Source organism: Pantherophis guttatus, chromosome 4, assembly GCF_059756535.1.
Source record: "Pantherophis guttatus breed Tessera chromosome 4, ASM5975653v1, whole genome shotgun sequence".
NCBI lineage: Eukaryota > Metazoa > Chordata > Lepidosauria > Squamata > Colubridae > Pantherophis > Pantherophis guttatus.
In genome coordinates, this window is record NC_142066.1 from 90,845,290 (window position 1) to 90,866,280 (window position 20,991).

A 20,991-nucleotide genomic window follows, 5' to 3' on the forward strand; every position below is an offset into this window, starting at 1 on the left:
GAGCAGAAGCGGTCGTGATCCCAGCCAACTTGGAAAATACAAAGGTTCAACTTTCTCCGCCTTCCCTCCCCACAGAACTTCAAGCAAAGAAACGTGAGCCAGATAAGTACCCGGGGACTGTGCCAAAAGCCTTAGAGGCGGAATTTCCTTTTGGAAATGTAAAAGATAAAGAAAAACCCCTAAGTGAATTGGGAAGGGCGAGCTGGGGATGGGAATGGCAGCAAAGCCCAGACAAGGCAGCACCTCCCTATCCCAGGATGAGAGACGAGGCAGAGGACTATCAACACCAAGGCCGGCCCTCCAGAGCTCAGCACAGAGAGGAGAGGGCAGAGAGGGAGGAGCCACCCCAGTTCAGAGGGAAGTTCGACGGTGACCCAGACAACCTCGTCCAATTCCTCGATTCAGCTGAGATATACATAGAGCGTTTTGGACACCTTTACCCTTTCCCCAGAGCCCTAGTGAATGCCATTTCGGAAGGGCTGGAGGGAGAAGCAAAGAGATGGTCAGCATCCCTCTATAAAAACAGGGGCCCCCAGCTGCAAGATACGGATGGGTTCTTGCAACTATTGAGAGCCCGTTATGAGGAGGAGGAGGATGACCCCTATGTGGAAGACAAGCTCAGAAACCTAATGCAGAAGGGGAAGCCCATCAAAGAGCATATCCGTGAATTCAGGAGAGTCATTGGGACCCTGCCTACCCTGCCAGAGCGATTGCTGGTGTATTTTTTTAGAACAAGCCTAGATAAGAGAATTTCCCAAGTGACTGCTTATCGTGACATCCCAAACCGACTCTCTGAATGGTTCCGGGTAGCGATAAAAGTCGACAGAGGGTTGCGGGCGAGCGACACGCCGAAACCACCAGAGGGAAAGGAGAGAGGTTGATCAGACCAGGGGCCACTCAACAGACGAGAAACCCCAACATCATAGCCCTCCTACAGACCAACTGCCCCACGGAGCCCACTGAAATGCTACAGATGTGGAGGAAGCGGCCACATAGCAGCAAGATGTGGAACGCCTAGACCGGGACCAGCTCCACCGCCCAAAGCACGACCGGAACGAGGGCCCAAGCGCGTCACCCACGTACCGCGGGAAGCTCCCCAAATCCCGGAGTTTTTCGCTCATCTGACTGAAACCAGAGGAATCCCAGAAGAAGGAGATCAGTCTCCCGAACCCTATGACACGGAGGACGAAGGCGAGGATGACCCGATGGTGAGTGGACCTGTCCATCCTTTTCTTTTCCCCATACGCCTAACAGCCCCCAAAACAGGGGCCCAAGAGACTTTCCAAGCCCTAATAGACTCGGGTAGCACACGGTGCCTAATCAACCTACCCACAGTTCTAAAATTGGGAATCCGAGCTAAACAGCTCAAACAACCAATTCGCTTCAAGCAAGTTGATGGGTCCCTAGTGGGAGGAGCGTACGCCACACACTTGACTGAACCCGTGAGACTAGAACTCGCAGATCACTGGGAGACGATCCGCTTCATAATAGCCCCCAAGATGACAGAACCAGTCATATTGGGACTCTCATGGCTCAACAAATGGGGCCCGATCATTTGGTGGCAAGAGGGAACCCGCAGGCTGAGAATAGCAAAGGGGCCCCAACCCCTGCCGCCCCAACCAGAAGAATTCCCTCCCACCCTGAAACCCCAAAGCAGCCCTCCACTACAGAAGAAAACACCACCAACACAAGGGTCCCTCCCAGAAGGTGCAGCAAAGCAATTGGCAACCGCATCCACCACCGCTTGTAATGCAAACTAGATCCCAAGGGAGTACCAAGACCTTGCAGGGGTATTCAGCGAGGCCGAGTGTGACATTCTGCCCCCCCACCGCGAGACCGATTGTGCCATCGAGATTATCCCAGGAGCAAAACTACCCAAACCTAAAATGTATGCCATGATGCCCCGAGAAATGCAGGAAATGCAGGACTACATAGACAAAAACTTACAAAGGGGATTTATTGAGCCACGTGAACCCCCTGGGCCCCTGGTTGTTGGGGGCCAAATGCACTACGAAGTGCAGCGGATTCTTGATTCAAGATGGCACAGGGGGCGCCTTCAGTACTTAATTAAATGGAAGGGTTACCCATTGTCAGAGGCTTCCTGGGTGAAGAGCGCAAACATTCAAGCTGAACGCCTTATAGCAAAATTCCATGCAGACCACCTGGGAAAGCCAGGAGGGGGGGTGCACAGCCAAGGAGGGGCTGATGAGACTAATCTTGTTGTGTTTTTCCCAATGGGATAGGTGATGTCGCAGAAGTGAAGGGAGAGGGGCCGGATATCAGCGTTCCAAATTAGGCTCTCTTCCAGCGCTGACATGAACAAGATGAAGCATAGAGCAGAAGCTTGATTTATTGCTGAGATGAACTTTTACCTAGTTTTTTGAATGTTACAGATAGTGTTTCCTGGGTGACGAGGGTGGGGGCCACATTCCTGTGAAAAGAACGTGCCGGGATGTAGAGATGGATCTGCATGATGGCCAATGGGACATTGGGGTTGGAGAGCGGAAGAGGAGGGGGTTGGAAGGAGGGGCCAGTTTGGCTGCAACTTGAATCAGGAATGTCGGATTCTGCTATTCTTAAAAATAAAAGTGATTCATTAGAGACTTTGCGCTTGAGAATGAAGTTTATTTAAGATAGCCCCGAAACTTGACAGAACCTTGTATTTTGCTCTGGGAAGTCGGGGGGGAGGGGGGATGAAGGGGGGCAAAGGGTGGGGGGAACAGGGGGGGGGAAATTCTTTCTTTTTTGTAAAACTTTTCAATAATAATAATAAAAAACATAAAATAAATTTGATAAATCAAAAAGAAATAGCCCAGAAAATAAAGATGGCAAAACAAAACTATTTCGAATTTGCGAACAAAACAGGCAAATGGTTGGCATATAAATTGAAAAAAGAAAAAGCTAAAAAAATGATATACCAACTCAGAGACGAAAAAGGAGAAATTCAATACAGAACAGAAGCTAAAAAGGAAATTATCCTGACATTCTTTTCAAACTTATACAAACAAGAAGAGGAGAGGAGGAAAAAGTAAAACAGTATATAGAAAGATCAGAAATAGCAACAATTACAGAAGAACAAAGAGAAATATTAAACAGACTGATAACTAAACTTGAATTTGAATTGGCACTGAAAAAACAACAAAACAACAAAACACCGGGGCCAGATGGGCTACCAGCGGAATTATATAAAAACCTACAGGAAATACTGGGAGAAACCATATTAGAATATATAATGAGGCTTTGGAAAAGGCAAAAATTCCGACACCCTGGACAGAGGCAATAATTACTATCATACCCAAAGAAGATATGGACTATCAGTTAATACAAAATTACAAACCAATCTCCTTGCTAAATACAGATTACAAGATATTTGCAGTAATTATAGTTGAAAGAATTTAAAAAGTATTAAATAATCATATACACTTGGACCAAAATGGATTTCTGCTGGGCCAACAAATCAAAAATAACATGAGAATAATAATAAATACATTAGAGTTTTACGAATCACACCCGGAAAAACACTGGTTTTCCTTGATGCCCAAAAAGCATTTGATAATCTAAATTGGAAATTAAAAAAATAAAAAAATAAAAAAGGAAATGTGAAATATGTAGCTACTCAAATGTTATGAATTAGAATGTCCCTCAGTTCCAGGGATTATAGGACTATGATCCAACATTTGGCAAATTTTATCTCAGTTTTCTAAATATGGCCATAACATAATTATGTTTACATTATTATAACATAACATAATTAATTGTTTCCTAATAGGAAGCAGAAGGGAGACAGGCTATAAAGCAGTAACAATATGCTCCTTCCTCATAAATATTGAAATGCATATAAAATTAAAGGTTTAATTATTAACAGATATAACATTTTGTTCTTCATGTTCCGTGCATTATTTAGATGTGGAATCTCTGCCTTGTTCTTTTGTATCCTATATTAAAAGATATGCATTGATAGTAATAAACTTGTTGTATTCTGGACATCTGGTTTTTTTTTTTAGTTCATTGCAAATGTGATTTTTCTTTTCTTAAGAAAGCAAGCAAGGAAAAATCATTCATATTTATATTGTTCAGCTGCTTTTAATGCAAACAGAGCAGAATATACATTGACACTACAACAGACAACTACAAAGAACTAGAAAAAAACAAAGCTGCCAAAAGAAAGAGGAGAATTTCATAATTTTAGAGAAATTGCTTATGAAGAGGAACATTTTGAAAAGGGGGGAAAAATTAGCATGTTGCAAAAAGCAAGCAATTATGAGAACATGACAGAAAAAGAAAGACAAGAAATGCATTTTAAAAATTCAGTCTTAATTTTCAGTCTTGAAACTGTCATTTTCATTTGAGGCTTTTCAAAATAGTGAGTATGCATGTAGCATGTGGTCTAAGATTTTTTTTTTGGATGTTGAGTTTATTTATTTGATGAAACTTCTGTTTTTGTGCACTTTTATCTACATCTTGAAATCAGCAGCAACTTTCAGAAGACAATCATGCCTGTGTCGGATTGCTTTGTTAAGGCTCCATAAAATTGCATTCTCTTTGTTAGATCGAAGGATCTAGTCCAATAACTCTCAGTACAACACAATAGCTGGTATAGCTTATTTATTCGTAAGTGAAGGTATGATATAGGCCCAAGCATATATGTATCTGACCTTACATCTATGCCTTACAGATATTCGACTGGATCTGGGGGAGGTGCCCTTGTGGATGGACTCTTATACCCAGAGGGAGGAGTGAAAGGTAAGGTGGGGTTGTGGGGATGATGGGTTTGAGTGAGTTAACCCATGCTGAACCATGGTGTAGGGATCTGTACAAGGGTTAGACATTTTATTTGACAAAAAACCCTCTAAATGTCTGATGGTAGGCCTTGAGCATCTATATATACATATATATGTTTCACATGTACCTATATAATTTTGACATTAGGTAGGTATGTTGTTTGTATTGTAGTGGTTTGGTGAGAATGTCCGTTGTTTGTTCCTCGGTTTCACAATGGATGGCCTTGATGAAACCAATTTCTGAAAGTTGCCTGACGTGTTTGTACTTAATGTCTATATGGCGTGACCTTTGGCCAACAGCGTCGGCCTTGGATATTTCGATGGCGGCTTTGTTATCTTCATGGATGACAATGGGATATGACAGTTCTGCCCAGACATCATAGAGTAGGTTGTCGAACCAGGTTAGGTTGTTAGCGGCTTTGCACATGCACACAAACTCCACCTCAGTGGTGGAAGTGGCCACTAGCTTTTGTTTGCCCATATACCAATGTATGGGGCTATTGTTGAGGAAGAAAACATATCCAGACATGCTCTTTCTGCTTTTGATGTCTCCTGCCCAGTCAGCGTCTGCGTAGCATGATAATTTCGGTTCTTTAGAGGCATCAGGTTCGAGACATAATTACGTATCAGAGCTGTATTTTAAGTATTTGAGTAGTTTCTTAATGGCATCCCAATGGTAAGTGGTGGGTTGGCTGACATGTCTGGATGAAAGGTTGACTGGTAGTGCAATATCAGGCCTTGTCCAGTTTGCTATGTATAACAGTGAACCTATAGTGGATCTGTACAGTTTGTTGTCCGTGAACGGTTCCACCTCATTGTATATGTTTTTTAGGAAATCCGGCTGCATGGGGATCTCGCTAGGCTTGGTTTCCGACATGTTGCATCTATGTAGCAGTTCTATGATCTTTTCCTTTTGGGTGAGTCGGAAGCCTTTGTCTGTCTTGGTGATATGGACTCCCAAATATTTGTCAACTGTCCCCAGGGACTTGAGTGAGAAGTGTTTCTTTAGTTCAGCAGCAAAATCGTCACATTTGGATTTCTGTTTTCCAATATACAATATGTTGTCCACATAAACAAGAACACTTTCAATTGAACCGTATTCCCTCTTTACAAAAAAACATTTATCTGCTGAGGTAGCCATAAAACCCATTGACTTAAGGGTCCCAGCTAAGCAGTCATACCACTGTCTAAGGCTGTACAGGCTCTTGTTTAGGAGCCATGTTTTGCTGTCCCTATCCTCAATTCCTGATGGGGCCTTAACATAAATACTTTTATCTAATTTAGCGTGTAGGTATGCTGTTTGGACATCAAATCGGTATACCCCAAGTCCTAAGATGGAAGCTATCACTAGGGCACTCTTAACGCTCTCGGCCCTGACCGTGGGAGAATAGGTGTCGGTGTAATCATCTGGGTATTTCTGGGCAAAACCTTGGGCTACTAATCTCGCCTTGTATAGCACCTTGTTGTCTTCTAAAAGTTTAATTTTGTAAACCCACTTTGTCCCAATTGGTGTTTTGTACTTTGGTGCTCTGGCTGGTGTATATACCTGTAAGTCCCTGAGGCTACTCATCTCCCTTGTCATGGCTTGTTCCCATTTTTTTCTTTTCCTCCTGGGGTAGTTTGAGTACTTTCTCATATGAGTTAGGAGTGATGTTGTCTGTCTGTATGGAAATAATATAGTCTTCAAATCTTTTGGGTGTTTTGTTCCTATTTGCTCTGACTGGCCTGTATGGTGGTGTGTCTGCCTCATGTAGGCATTTTGCTTCCTTATCTGTGAGCTTGTCGAGTCTTAATGTTGGGTGCCCTTCCTTCCACTCCTTGATCTTGATTTCGTGATGTGTTGCTCTACGTGTTTTGTGTTCTCTTGCTTTGTCTATGTCCTGGTCCCTCTCTTCCTGTATGTATTTGGACTGGTCTCGTCTAAAGAAAATATCGTTTGAGTGTATTTTCGACCAATTTGAGTGCTCGTGACAGTCTGCTGATCGTGATACTATGAATCTATTATTGTTGTCTATGAACCTAAGACCCTTTGTCCCTGATTCGTATCCCATGAACCTTAGTCTCTTGGAGACCTTGTCCCCTTTTCGTCTTAATTGCTTGGGTAGGTGGACATTGGTGGCGACGCTGAATACATGCAAATGGGCCAGGTAGGGTTTCCTTTTGTACATCATTTCGTATGATGTACAAGCATTTTTTGGCAGGAAATGGATTGCAGCCTAATCCAAATATATTCAAACTGAGGGCTCTTTGTAATTGTTTGTTGAGTGTAAAAGTAGTTTGTGCATAAAACCCAGTTAAATGTATTTAGAAAAATATTTTATTCTATCTTGTTCTTAAACACAAACTATGAGATAAATAGTCTAGACTTGTTATAGCATGTTTACGTCACTAGAGAATGGTATCCCTATATAGAAATCCTTGTTTTACTGGAGAAATTTATTTATTAATTCATTTATAATTTATTCATCAATTTATCTTCTATCCACTTCACAGACTGTAGCTGAAAAATTCCTTTTTAAAATATTTTTATTACTGTTTATTACTTTAATTACCTTTAAGGGTTTTGTGTCACATAATCAAAGATTCCACTGCCCCTTTCTCTACAAAATTTTTCTTATCTCACATTTTTGGGTTTGAGCTAACCGGTTGTTACAACCGGCAGCAGCCCAACCCTGGACTCAACATCTTTTTTATAGTGTGGTGACCAAGACTGGATGTAATATTCTAGGTGTGATCTTCCTAAGGCTTTATAGACTGGTATTAGCATCTCCCTTGATCTTGATTGTAGCCCTCTGTGGCTTTTTTTTCGATGCCACTGCACATGATTGGCTCATGTTTAATTGGCTGTCCATTAAGACTCCAAGATCCCTCACAGAGTTACTGCTATTAGGCCTGGTTTCACCCAGTATACATGTATACTTTTGGTTTTTCTTGTCTAAGTGTAAGACTTTATTTTTCTCTACAAGTTCAAGTCTGTCATGATCCACCTGGATCTTGAGCCTATCATCTAGGGCTGTGATGGCGAACCTATGGCATGCGTACCACAGCTAGCACGCAGAGCTCTCTTTGCGGGCATGTGAGCCGTTGGCCAGTTCAGCTCCACGGCACATGCGTGTGCGAGCCTCCCATCAGCCTCCTGATTTTCGGGATGTGAAAGGGTGGGGCGCATGCAGGAGACAGTGGTATGTGTGGGGGTTGCAGGCGCAGGTGGGGGGGAGCAGCACATGCATTCCGGAAGTGTGGAAACGGGCCCTTTTCCAGCCTTTGGAGGTCCTCTAGAGCCTGGGGGAGGCTGTTTTCACCTTCCCAGAGGCTCAAAGAAAGCCTCCAGAGCAGGGGTGAAATGCTACAGGATCGGACTGGATCGGCTGATCCAGTAGCAATGATGGCCGGTAGTTCGGAGAACCGGTAACAATGGTAACTGGAGGCTCCGCCCACCTGCCTACCCGCCCCATTCTGCGGAGTCTGGGAATGCACCATTCCCTGACTCCGGCCTTGTCGCAGAGCTGCTGCCTATTCGCCCTTTGCCACGTGGTGTATTGTACTACTCACCTTTCTCCCACGGCTGTCTGTCACGGAAGGCAAGCGCCCAAAAGTTACCGGAGTCGCTCACTCTCCTTCTTGAATGAGCCGCCACCATCGCCGCTCTGGTCCATGCGCCGGCTGCGCAAGCGCACACCATTTATTTAATTTACTCATCAGTGGCAGGTTGGGTGCGCGCTTGCGCAGCCGGCATGTGGACCAGGGCGGCGATGGTGGCAGCTCATTCAAGAAGGAGAGTGATTGACTCTGGTAACTTTCGGGCGCTTGCTTTCCCTGACCGCCAACCACGGGAGAAAGGTAAGGACACGCCGCTTGGCGATGAGAGAGTGGTCAGCAGCACACCATTTATTTAATTCACTCATCAGCGGCAGGTTGGGTGTGCACTTGCGCAACCGGCATGTGGACCAGGGCGGCGATGGTGGCAGCTCATTCAAGAAGAAGAGTGAGCGACTCTGGTAACTTTCGGGCCCTTGCCTTCCCTGACAGCCAACCACGGGAGAAAGGTAAGGACACGCCGCTTGGCGATGAGAGAGCGGTCAGCAGCTCCGGGGCAAGGCTGGTATCGGGGAATGGTGCATTCCCCAACCTGGTTGAGGCAGGTGGCGAGCAGACAGCAGCTCCAGGGCCCCAGGGAATGGTGCATCCCTGGGCCCTGGCCCCCGACCCAAAGCGGAGAGAGAGCGGGTGGCGAATGGGTGGCAGAATAGAAATTTAAAAAGTTTTCCTACTGGGTTCTGTGGGCGTGGCTTGGTGGATGGGGGTCTTGTGACTGAGTGGGCATGGCTGTGAGTGACATCGAGTTGGCCACGCCCACTCAGTCACAGGACACCCCACCACCAAGCCATGCCCACAGAACCGATAGGGAAAAATTTTAGATTTCACCCCTGCTCCAGAGCCTGGGGAGGGTGAGAAACGGGCCTACTGGAAGTCCGGAATCGGGCCCAGTTCTGGCCTCCAGAGCCCGAGGGAGGCCATTTTCCTCCTCCCAGAGGCTCAAGGAAAGCCTCCGTGGCCTGGGGAGGGCAAAAATGCACCCCTGTTGTGGTGTAGGTTGCTAAAATTTTTGAATCCTACCCCTCGTGCGCATGCGCGGGAGTTGTACGCACATGCATGGGGGTTGGGGAGTCAGGCGTGCATGCATGGGTGGGCATGTATTGCATTATGGGTGCCGGCGGGCACGCACGCTGTTGTGCGCACACGCGCTTTTGGCACACAAAGAGAAAAAGATTAGCCATCACTGATCTAGGATGTTGTTTATTTCTGCCAGTGTAGTATGATCTGTAATATTTGATAAGTTCCCCTTCTATTCCCTCATCTAAATCATTTATGAAGATATTGAAGAGCATTGGACCTAAGATGGAACCTTGTGGTACCCCACTGCTTACTTCCCTCCATGTAGTCATAGTATCATTAAGGACTACTCATTGAGTATGGTTTGTCAGCCAGCTACAAATCCATCTGATGGTCATACTATCTATCCCACTTTTTTCTAGCTTACCAAGAAGTAGGTTGTGTCAACCTTGTGAAATGCCTTGCTGAAGTCTAAGTATACTATGTCCACAGCATTTCGCTGGTCTACTAATTTAGTCACTATGTCAAAGAATGAAATAAGATTGGTTTGGCATGATCTGTTTTTAATAAACCTGTGCTGACTTCTAGTTATTACTTTACTCATTTCTCAATGTTTGCAAATCTGTTTTTTGATTATCTTTTCCAGTACCAATACCAATCCCAGGTATTGATGTTAGGCTGATTGGTCTGTAGTTTTCTGGGTCTGTTTCCTGGTGCTCCAAGATTTTTGAAAGATATGGTACAGCGGTTCTGAGATGACATTTACCAGCTCCTTTAGAACTCTGGGATGTAATCCGTCAGGCCCCAGTGATTTATATTCATCAAGACAGACAGGTCTCTTACTATTTTTTTTGTTTATTTTAACTTTTATTTCTAGTCTGTGTTTTACAGTTATTTTTATATCTTTTACAGTTATGTTTAGATGTGAGTGTATGTACTGTTGGCTTCTTGATCATATAACCAACTGTTTCCAATAATACAGTGGCTGTAGTGTAGACTGGTTCATTGGTTTGAGTTATAGGAATAGTAGGAATTATCATGTGGGATCTATTGGCATCTTCTACCATACTATCTTATCATACTTCTCCACTGAGTCTTGATAAGCAGTCTTGAGGGTTGGCTTAAGTAGTTTATCCATGCCTCATATCAACATTTTTGGTGTGGTGACAGTAATGTTCCAGTTTCATGTTGTCATAGCCCTGTCGGAGCCTGAGTCTGAGGAGGAGGATGAGACAGAGCTAGGGCTGATGGAAGAATGACTGGAGAAACAGGATGAGGCAGTTCTAGATCCCTCAGGCCTGGGAAGGGTCACCAGTGAGGGAGAGTGAGCACAGTTGGACCAGGGGAATGGGGAGGACAGGACAGGCAGTGGAGCAGAGGAGCTCTGGTGATGAGCAATTATCTCCCCCCCCCCAATCCCAGAGCACGGACAATGGAGAAGGGACTAATAGCAGCAAGGAACTATTGGAGGTGCGTGTTTAGGTGTTTAGGTGTCCAGGTGCTCCTGGAGTTGCAGTGAATGATAGGACTTTTGAGGAAAAGTTGGAACAATAAAGGGGAGTTAAGCCTTCGTTCTGGTTGTGTTGCTTCCGTGCCCAGCCCCAGGTCATCACACATGTGTTGGTTGACATCCAGTTGTAATTCTGGCATTCTTGATTCCTTGTTTGGTAATAAAGGTATGTATATATGTTTGTACATATGTATGTATGTATGTATATATATATATGCGTATATATATATATATATATATATATGCACAATCCATTGCTACAAATCAGGTGTAGATTTTTCCTTCTGATACTATGCAATTCTTTTAACCAGATCAAACCTACAATTTTTGTCCTCTTTATTGGTTCCAAATATAATAATATTCAAAAAGAATATACACATCTTTAACACACAGCAATAGATTCAAGGTAATATTAGTTTTGCTTTCAGCACAATATGTGCAAATGCAAGACAAAACCCCATGAGGAAATTATCACCTGAGCTGCATCTTCCACAGCAAGGTGATTTCAATCAACTCTCATTAAACATATTCTTAAGGTATTATTCCTTAGAATCTTTAGAATCCAAAAAGATTCTAAAAAGTTATTGTAATCATATTATTATTTTAAGATCACAGGAAACTAAATTCATGCTATTTATATTCACTTTTATGAGGACAAGCTTATCATCAAGAGATCATGTAAATCAATTTAATTAACTTCTTATAAAAGAAGAACTACTGTTTTGGGACCACAGGAAAATTCTTCCATATAATCTCCAGTCAGTATATAACTTCAGAAGGAGCAATAGCATCTGAATCAAATAGTTTAAATAGTTTCTTAAATTGAAGAAAATGTCAAGAAGCATTCTGAGATCAATGCCTTTTAAAAGAAAATTTATGAAATGTTGAAAAATGTCTTCCTCAACCAAGGCCACAATAAAGGATACCAACAAATTACCATTTAAATAACAATCTTATTTAACCTTTCCATTTGTTGATTTTTCTTTGTACCACAATACATAGGTATGCCCATTTCCACACCTTCCAATATCTCCAGATACCCAGCAGCAACAGCACTTCACCTTTCAAAAAGAGGGATGCAGTATAATGCATGTTGATTTAAATTATTACCCTGCTGCACTAATTCTTTGAGCTGCTATTTTCCCTGCCTGTTCTTTGAACCCTGTTCAACACAATTACTAGATCTGAATTATTAAAGAGATTCTAAAAGCTGTCAGTGAAAGTCTGTCAGGAGATTCAAGTCATTTGAACAATACCAGATCATCTAGAAAGAAGTCTTTCTAACTTTCAAATCTTTTTCTGCTTCCCCCTCCCCATCTCTAATTCCTATCTTTATTATTTTTACAAATAACTCAAGGTGGCAAACGTATCTAGACAACTGACACCTCCTTCAATTTCTCCATGATAACAATCCCGTGAGGTGAGCTGAGAGAGATTAACAGGCCCAGTTTGGATAAAAGGTATACTTTGTTTGATGAAAATCAAACAAGCAGAGGCAGCAATAGGCAGTGGCGATCCCTGCAGCCTGGAACAGCTGATAGGCAGTATTCTGGGAGGCAGATCCAACTGCCAATCGACTACTTATGCTACATCAGGCTGTGCTGAAGCTGACCAGGCTGTTTGCTGTTTGCAGAGGCTGAAGGGTGGGGGCCGGCAGGTGGGCAGGGCTTCAGCAACATTCACTCTATAAGACACACAGACATTCCACCCACTTTTTTGGGGGGGCGGGGAGGAGTGCAACTTATACACCGAAAAATACGATACTTTTGTGCAGGCCCTCTTAATGATGTACTGAAGTGCATCCCTGGCAGGGCCGGATTTTCCTATAGGCTAACTAGGCTTCAGCCTAGGGCCTCAAGATCAAGAGGGGCCTACACAGTGGTGGGATTCTGGGGGCGGGGGGGGCGGGGGAGCCAGCAATTTAACAAAGGGTTCGGTGTCAGAAATCACTTTTTTCAGCCCTCTGGGTAGTCCTTTTGTGCATATGGACTACTCAGAGGGCTAAAAAAGTTATAATTTTTTCCTTCCATACATGACTATCACATATGATAATATGATCCCGGCAAATGCAAACATTTCCAGCATTTAGCTGATTTATCTTTAAACATTTTTGCTAGTCTTTCTGGTGACATATGCCATCTATAAAACATTTTATATAGATTTTCTTTATATGCAGTTGCCATAGTCAATTTATAATTCCTTTCCATAGTTGTTGCCATTTCTCTAATTCTATTGCATAACCAAAGTTTTTCCCCCATGTTATCTTTGTCTCTTTTACTTCATCTTCTAATCTAATCTTCAGTAGATAATTATACCTTTTAATCATTTTTCATCCTTTCCAGTCATTATATGATCCAACTCTGATTCCCCCAAATTAAAACCATATTGTTTCAAATCTTTATTATATCTTGATTGTATCTGCACTCGTGCATACCAATCAATCTCAATCCCTTGTTTTTTTAAATCTTGTTTCTCTTTTAGTTCTCCCTTCTCTGTTAAAATGTCCTTATATCTAATAGTATTGTCCATGTTTATCATATTTGAATGTGTCAACACTTCTATTGTTGAAAGCCACATTGGTATTTCCATATAATGTTTTTCTTTCACTGTCTCCCATACTGTTAACAAGCCATTTCTTACACAGTGTCTCTGGAAGTATCCATGTATCCTATTTTTTTCCATACCATAAGAAAGCATGCCCACCTAGTTGCAAATCATGTCCTTTCAAAGTCAATTGTCTTGTATTTCTCAATAGAATCCATTCTTTAACCCAAGTTAACATCGCCGCTTGATAATAAAGTTCCCAGTTTGGTAGACCAAAACCTCCTCTAGTCCTACCATCTTGAAGCAGTTTAATATTAATTCTTGCTTTCTTTCCTTGCCATATATAATTTTATTCAAACTTTCAAAATATTTTTCTCCAGCATTATCGGAATTGTTTGAAAAAAGAACAAAATTGTTGGTAGTACATTCATTTTGATTGGTGCTATTCTTCCCATTAATGATAGTTGTAGATTTTTCCATTTTTCCAAGTCTGTTTCAATTTGATTTTTCAGTTTATAGTAGTTATCTTCCTTCACTGTGATACATCTTGAGGTTAATTGGATGTCCAAGTATTTCACTTTCTTCACTATTTGAATATCTAATTTCTCCATTAATTGTTTTTTTTTCTCTCATATTTTTAACTATAATTTTTGTTTTATTTTTATTTATTTTCAATCCAGCTACTTCTCCATACTCCTCTATTTGCTTCATTAACTTTAGACCCTTTTCTATAGGTTCCTCCATAATAAATACTAAATCATCCGCAAATGCTTGTATTCTTCTCTTTTAATTTTCATTCCTTTTATTTCTTTATCTTGCCTTATTTTTCTGTTTAAAATTTCTAGTGTCAAGATAAATAACAATGGAGATAACAGACATCCTTGTCTAGTTCCTTTTCTGATATCTACTTTCTCTGTCATTTCATCATTTATTATTACCTTTGCCGATTGGTCTTTATATATAGTCTTAACCATATTAATGAATCTATCATCAAAGTCCATCTTTTGTAATTGTATAGTCGTAAATGCCAATTCACATTGTCAAATGCTTTCTGCACATGTAAAAATAACAATGCCATTTGTTTCTCTGAATGTACCTCATAATATTCCAATGTATCCAATATAATTCATATATTGTTTCTAATTTGCCTTTTAGGCAAAAAACCATTTTGGTCTGAATGTATGAGTTCATTTAGTAACCTTTTCAATCTTTCTGCCATAATTGATGCAAATATGTTGTAGTCTGCATTTAATAGTGAAATTGGTCTATAACTCTTTATTTGTTGTAAATCTTCTTTTGGTATTTGAGTTATATATGCCTCCATCCATGAGTTTGGCACCTTGGCTTCTATTAATAAGTCATTAAATACTTGTAATATTGTATCACTTAGTACATCTTGCAATTTTTTTATATAGCTCTGCTGGTAGTTCATCTGGTCCCGGTTTTTTTCCCCATTTTTCTGCCTTTTAATTCCCTCCACTAATTCCATCATTGATATTCTTTCTTCTACTGCTTTTTTAAATTTTTCTGGTATTTTGGAGTCATTGCTTTTTCCAAATATTGTTCTATTTTCTCTTCTGATATCTGTTCTTGTTGATATAATTTCTTATAATATTCCTCAATTATTTTTTTCTTTTCCTCATTTCGATGACATATCTTCCCATCTTGATCTAAGAATTGAGTTATCAGTTTCCTTTCTTTTTCCTTTTTCATTTTATATGCCAGCCATCTTCCTGGTTTATTTGCATTTTCAAAAAAAAAATGCTTTGTTGATTTTATTTTCCTTGCCAAGTCTTCACTCTCAATTAAGTTCAGTTTGGTTTTCCAAGTCCATTAAATTTTTAATTTTTTTGTTTTGTGGGTTTTTTTGCAATTCTTTCTCTAATTTCTTATACTCCTCTTCCAATTTCTTTTGAGGTTGTCTATTCTGTTTATTTTTCCCCGTATAAATCATTATCAAGCCCCTTATATATGCTTTACTAGTATCCCATGCATTTTGTAATGATGTATCTTCTTTTTTGTTTTCTTTAAAGAAAAAAGTCAATTCTTTTTCCGTATATTGTATAAAGTCTTTCTCATTTAATAAGCTTTGATGAGATGTCCATCTCATTCTTTTTCTTTGTCCTTTCCAAATCATCATTATTGGATTGTGATCTGCCCATATATTTGCTTCTATATCAATGTAGCGCAGTGGTTAGAATGCAGTACTGCAGGCTAACTCACTGGTCACTCCAGGAGTTTGATCCTACCGGCTCAAGGTTTACTTACCTTTCCATCCTTCCAAGATAGGTAAAATGAGGACCCAGTTATGCTGAATCTGTAAACCGCTTAGAGAGGGCAGTGCTATTGCTATGTCATGTAGAAAGAGTAGAAGGTGTGGGCTCAGTTAGATCTCCTTCTACTTTAATTTTATCTTTATATTGTTTCTATTTCACTTAGGTAATATTAATGAGTGTGTATAATAGCCAGTGGTGATACACATTTCATGATTATTCTTTGCTTTATGACAAAGATGAAAGAAATATGCTTAACAACCCTAAAATATCATAATTATACTATTACTTGAGTCATTTTATTACTTCAATAGAAATAGTAAATCTTAAAAATTGAAGTAAACCATCCTTTAAAAAGAATGATATAGAATCACAGAACAATGAAGTAGGAAGGAATCACCACAATTTTAGCTCAGTTTCTCAACCTCAGCAGCTTTAAATTGTATACACTTCAACTTTCAGAATTTCCCAAACACTACAGTCTTCACATTTTAAAATTGATAAGGTTGAGTAAAACTGCTCTCGTTCAACCCTCTGCAATATAAAGGAAATGCAATTAAGTTACCGTATTTTCCGGCATATAAGACGACTGGGCATATGAGACGACCCCCGAATTTTCCTGTTAAAATATAGGATTTGGGCTATACTCGCCGTATAAGACTACCCCTCTTCCAACACACACCAAATAAAAATTAAAAAACATCAACTGGCTCACCCACAATGTAAAAGCAGCTGTGCTAGACCCAAAATGGCCCCTGCAACAAGCAGGAACCTCACACAGCCACAAAAAGCCCAAAAAAACAACTTTCACACTTTACACACACACAACACAAACCAACACAACTGGCTCACCCACAATGTAAAAGCAGCTGTGCTAGACCCAAAATGGCCCCTGCAACAAGCAGGAACCTCACACAGCCACAAAAAGCCCCAAAAAACAACTTTCACACTTTACACACACACAACACAAACCAACACAACTGGCTCACTCACAATGTAAAAGCAGCTGTGCTAGACCCAAAATGGCCCCTGAAAGAAGCAGGAACCTCACACAGCCACAAAAAGCCCAAAAAAACAACTTTCACGCTTTACACACACACAACACAACACAACACAACTGGCTCACCCACAATGTAAAAGCAGCTGTGCTAGACCCAAAATGGCCCCTGAAACAAGCAGGAACCTCACACAGCCACAAAAAGCCCAAAAAAACAACTTTCACGCTTTACACACACACAACACAACACAACACAACTGGCTCACCCACAATGTAAAAGCAACTGTGCTAGACCCAAAATGGCCCCTGAAACAAGCAGGAACCTCACACAGCCACAAAAAGCCCCAAAACCCAACTTTCACACTTTACACACACAAAATTCCACATACAGCTTTGTGAGATTTTGTGTGTTTGGGTAGTTAGAGTGAAACACTACAAAAACATACCAAATCTCAGAAAGCTGCACAAATATTATTTTATTTTATTTTTATTTTTATATGAAAGCTAAATTTAAAACTTCCTAAACTATAAATGGCTAGGTCTAAAAAAGAACAACTAAAAAAAAACCCAATTAACTATTTTTTTTAAAGATCCCAAAGGGGAAAAAAACTTACCCAATAGAACAGGGGTCTCCAACCTTGGCAACTTTAAGACTTGTAGACTTCAATTCCCAGAATTCCTCAGCCAGCTTTGTTTTGCTGGCTGAGGAATTCTGGGAGTTGAAGTCCACAACTCCCTGCCTGCTTGATTGCAGGCAGGGAGTTGCTTGCTGATGGAATGGATTCAGGCAAGCGAAGCAAGGCAAGAGAAGCAAGGCAAGCAGCTAAGCTAAGCAAGCTGGAGGGGGAAAACTTTTTTCCTTCTCCATGGCTCTGGCGATCCCAGCTGAGTTGCCTGATTAGCAGATCGTCAGGGCTTGGATCGTCAGAGCCATGTGAAAGGAGAAAAGTTTTTTCCTTCTCCATGGCTCTGGCGATCCCAACTGAATTGCCTGATTAGCAGATCGTCAGGGCTTGGATCGTCAGAGCCATGTGAAAGGAGAAAACTTTTTTCCTTCTCCATGGCTCTGGCGATCCCAACTGAGTTGCCTGATTAGCAGATCGTCAGAGCTTGGATCGTCAGAGCCATGTGAAAGGAGAAAAGTTTTTTCCTTCTGCATGGCTCTGGCGATCCCAACTGAGTTGCCTGATTAGCAGATCGTCAGGGCTTGGATCGTCAGAGCCATTTAAGGCTTGTCAGAGCCTTTTGGGCTGGTCTGCCTGGTTACAGGAGAACGACACCCGGCGTATAAGACGACCCCCGACTTTTGAGAAGATTTTCTCAAAAGTGTTAAAATGTGTTAAAAAGTTGTCTTATATGCCGGGAAATATGGTATTCTTGAGAGATGGCTGCCAAGATTCTTTCTGAGAACTTTCAAAAATGGATAACTCACAATTTCCATATGTAGAATATTAATATAATACGTTGTACAGATCTTACATCAGCAAGATTTTCTTTATATTTAATGAAATCTAAGTCATTGCAAATTATAGATTGTTTTTGTTCGTAATTTCTGTGACAATGATGTCCCTTTACATTTCTGAACAGTAATATTATGGCTCCCCTCAATCATTTATCCAGATGGAACATCTCAACTTCCTCTATCATCCAAATTTCCTATACCATCTTTGTTGCATCCGTTCTAACCTGTTAATATTCAAACTTGGAAATTTGATGCCCATAATCAAAAACAAGATTTGATCTCACCAGTGCGGAGCTCAGAATGGAGTTAGCTCTTCTAGCAATTATATGATTTTTGTAGTGGTAACGTTTAGTGAAAGTTGGATTGTCAGCAAAATTCTATAAAGAAATATTGATACTTTTGATTTGTAGTGCTGGTGAAATTTGTTAACCAATCTGTTGGACCTCTTACATAATTTAGGAAAGTGAAGGCAAGAATTATTGGAAATGACCCATATGCTTGGAAAAATCAAAGGCTATTTAAAAAGGTGGGAAAGATGCTGCCTCTGTTAATACAGGCATGAGCTTATAAGAAGTCAAAGATGCAGTAATGTACAGATAATACTGGCAAAACTATATCCATCAATCAGAAACAATTGTATATTAATGGAATTATTGAACAATATTGCTCTCTTACAAGAGCCACCTAAATTCACAATTCAATGTGAGTGTGGGCCTTTATTGATAAGTATGTATATATTTTTATTTTCCCTGTGCATAATATTTTATATGTTGAACAATATATATTCTGATAAGATGATTTATGAATCATTTTATTTTAGTCATCCCTCTATTGCTATGCCAACACATTTTTATGTTCCACACGAGGAAATAATGTTACACTGTAGGTTACCTTAATTGCACACGATATTGGAATTAGCCTGACTATAGCAATTATGTGATCATACAGTATATGCATTGGACTATCAAAGACAAAGAATATAATAAGCTTGGAAATATAAAATGACACTTGCAAAAACATATCCCAGATATAAGTAAATATAAGAATATAATTGATTCTAAAATCCACTTTGATACAACCCATCTCAATTCTAAGATCACATACACGAGGAGCTGGAGATAGAAGGAAGCTCTAAGAACTTGAATAATGCTTTCTATTTCTTTCTCATGGCCCTTTTTATTGTATTTTATTTCATATATAAACTCTTAAATATATGAGAGTATATATTTATATTCCAAGAGTTTGGAATATACTGTATTTTATGTAGATTTAAATGTGATTTTAATTTAGTCAGTTTAAATGAAATTAAGCCTTTGCATTATGTATCTTTATAGTCATGTTAAAATGATGCCTCCAATGTCTTTAAGGATTTTGTGCAATATTTCAGCAGTTCCTAGCACCGCACTCTTCCGGACTCCGTTCCTGGAATCTATTGAAGCCAGCTTAGGAGCAGAGGCCCAAGTGCTCTTATCACCTCTGGAAAACTGTGGCCCTTAGTTACCACATTATCTCCACTCCCTCCTTCAGGGCCTGGCACTTCTTCAGTTTCTCATACTTTTTCTTCCTGATGTCACATGACACTGCTATATCTATCACCATTGCTGTCTTCTGGTCTTTGTTTTCTGCTATGATGTCTGGTTGATTCATCATTACCTAACTGTCTGGATCTGGAAGTGGAAGAATCACAGAATCTTAGATTTCTTTTTCTGCATGACTGTCTGTAGAATCTCCTGTCTGGACTTAAGAGGGCTAACCCATATTCTGTACATACTGTCAGCTACTTCATTATTCTGTTTAGTGTATGCTTTTCCTGCCTGCCTCTCTTACATCCTGCAGTGATGTTTTTCAGGCCTTTCTGCAGTCTTCTCCTTGGATCCTGTCTAGGGTAGCAGGCCCTGGCTTCTATGCATCTGGTGCTTACTGCCAATATGCTGCTATGATCAGCACCTCAGTGCTGTCTTTTAGTCCAGCCTTTCCACACATTGGTAAGACTTCTCAATGTCTGCCATTTCATTTATCTGTCGACGATTTATTCCATGCATGGTCTTTTCTTGCCATGTACTTCCTCTGCTTGGTCTTTCTCACACATCTGCTGCTGCCTCAGGCATCCTCCTGGATGCTCTTGACTTGTCCAGAACAATGGTTTTGACAGTCACCAGACCCTGTCTCATAGATAGATAGATAGATAGATAGATAGATAGATAGATAGATAGATAGATATAGATATAGATATAGATATAGATATAGATATAGATATAGATATAGATATAGATATAGATATATGCATATTCTTTCTAGCCAGGTTCCACCTACTAGAAAGAATATGCACATAAAAGCCTACGAAAAAAAAGACATATATGTATATGTGTGTGTGTGTGTGTGTGTGTGTGTGTGTGTACAGTTAATATTTCTGGTTTCTTCCCTGTAATTGTAAACATATCCTTAGAAGGGTAGTAGCGATGTTTCGACGAAATTGCATTCGTCATCTTCTGGCTGATGTTCTCGGTTTGGTGCTTATGGGCAAACTGTGTGATCGTAACTGACGTTTTTCTATGAAAAGAGGCAAAGGTGTATTCTGATTGGTCGACAGTGTTGTTGTATTCTGATTGGCTGATGATGTACCTGTATTTTGATTGGGTGGAAGCGCTGTTGCTAGGTTGTGGGTCGATGGATAAGTTATGCTGGAACTGGTGGCAACATAGGCCTTTTGATGAACCTTTGATCTATGGTTTATATTTTGTGTTAAGATTCATCTATCTATGAGAGCAGGTTTCCAAATAGTAGGCAGACGGGAAGTGTCATCACGTTTA

The 20,991-nt window shown here is 40.6% G+C and overlaps 1 protein-coding gene and 1 long non-coding RNA gene across 6 annotated transcripts in view; one reads left to right on the forward strand and one right to left on the reverse strand.

Annotated features, from left to right (window-relative positions):
• Positions 1-20,991, forward strand: part of LOC148114229 (uncharacterized) — a 202,125-nt gene that overhangs the window by 107,909 nt on the left and 73,225 nt on the right. For all 4 annotated transcript variants that reach the window (XR_015733933.1, XR_015733932.1, XR_015733931.1 and 1 more), the window contains one exon: positions 4,676-4,743. Coding sequence is in view for 1 of the 4 variants with exons in the window: in XM_087892503.1 (XP_087748629.1) it covers positions 4,676-4,743 (68 nt within the window). In the remaining 3 variants the exon portion in view is untranslated. The remainder of the gene's footprint in view (positions 1-4,675; positions 4,744-20,991) is intronic.
• The window catches only part of LOC117663351 (uncharacterized), a 63,994-nt gene that overhangs the window by 32,222 nt on the left and 10,781 nt on the right, over positions 1-20,991 (reverse strand). The window lies entirely within an intron of this gene.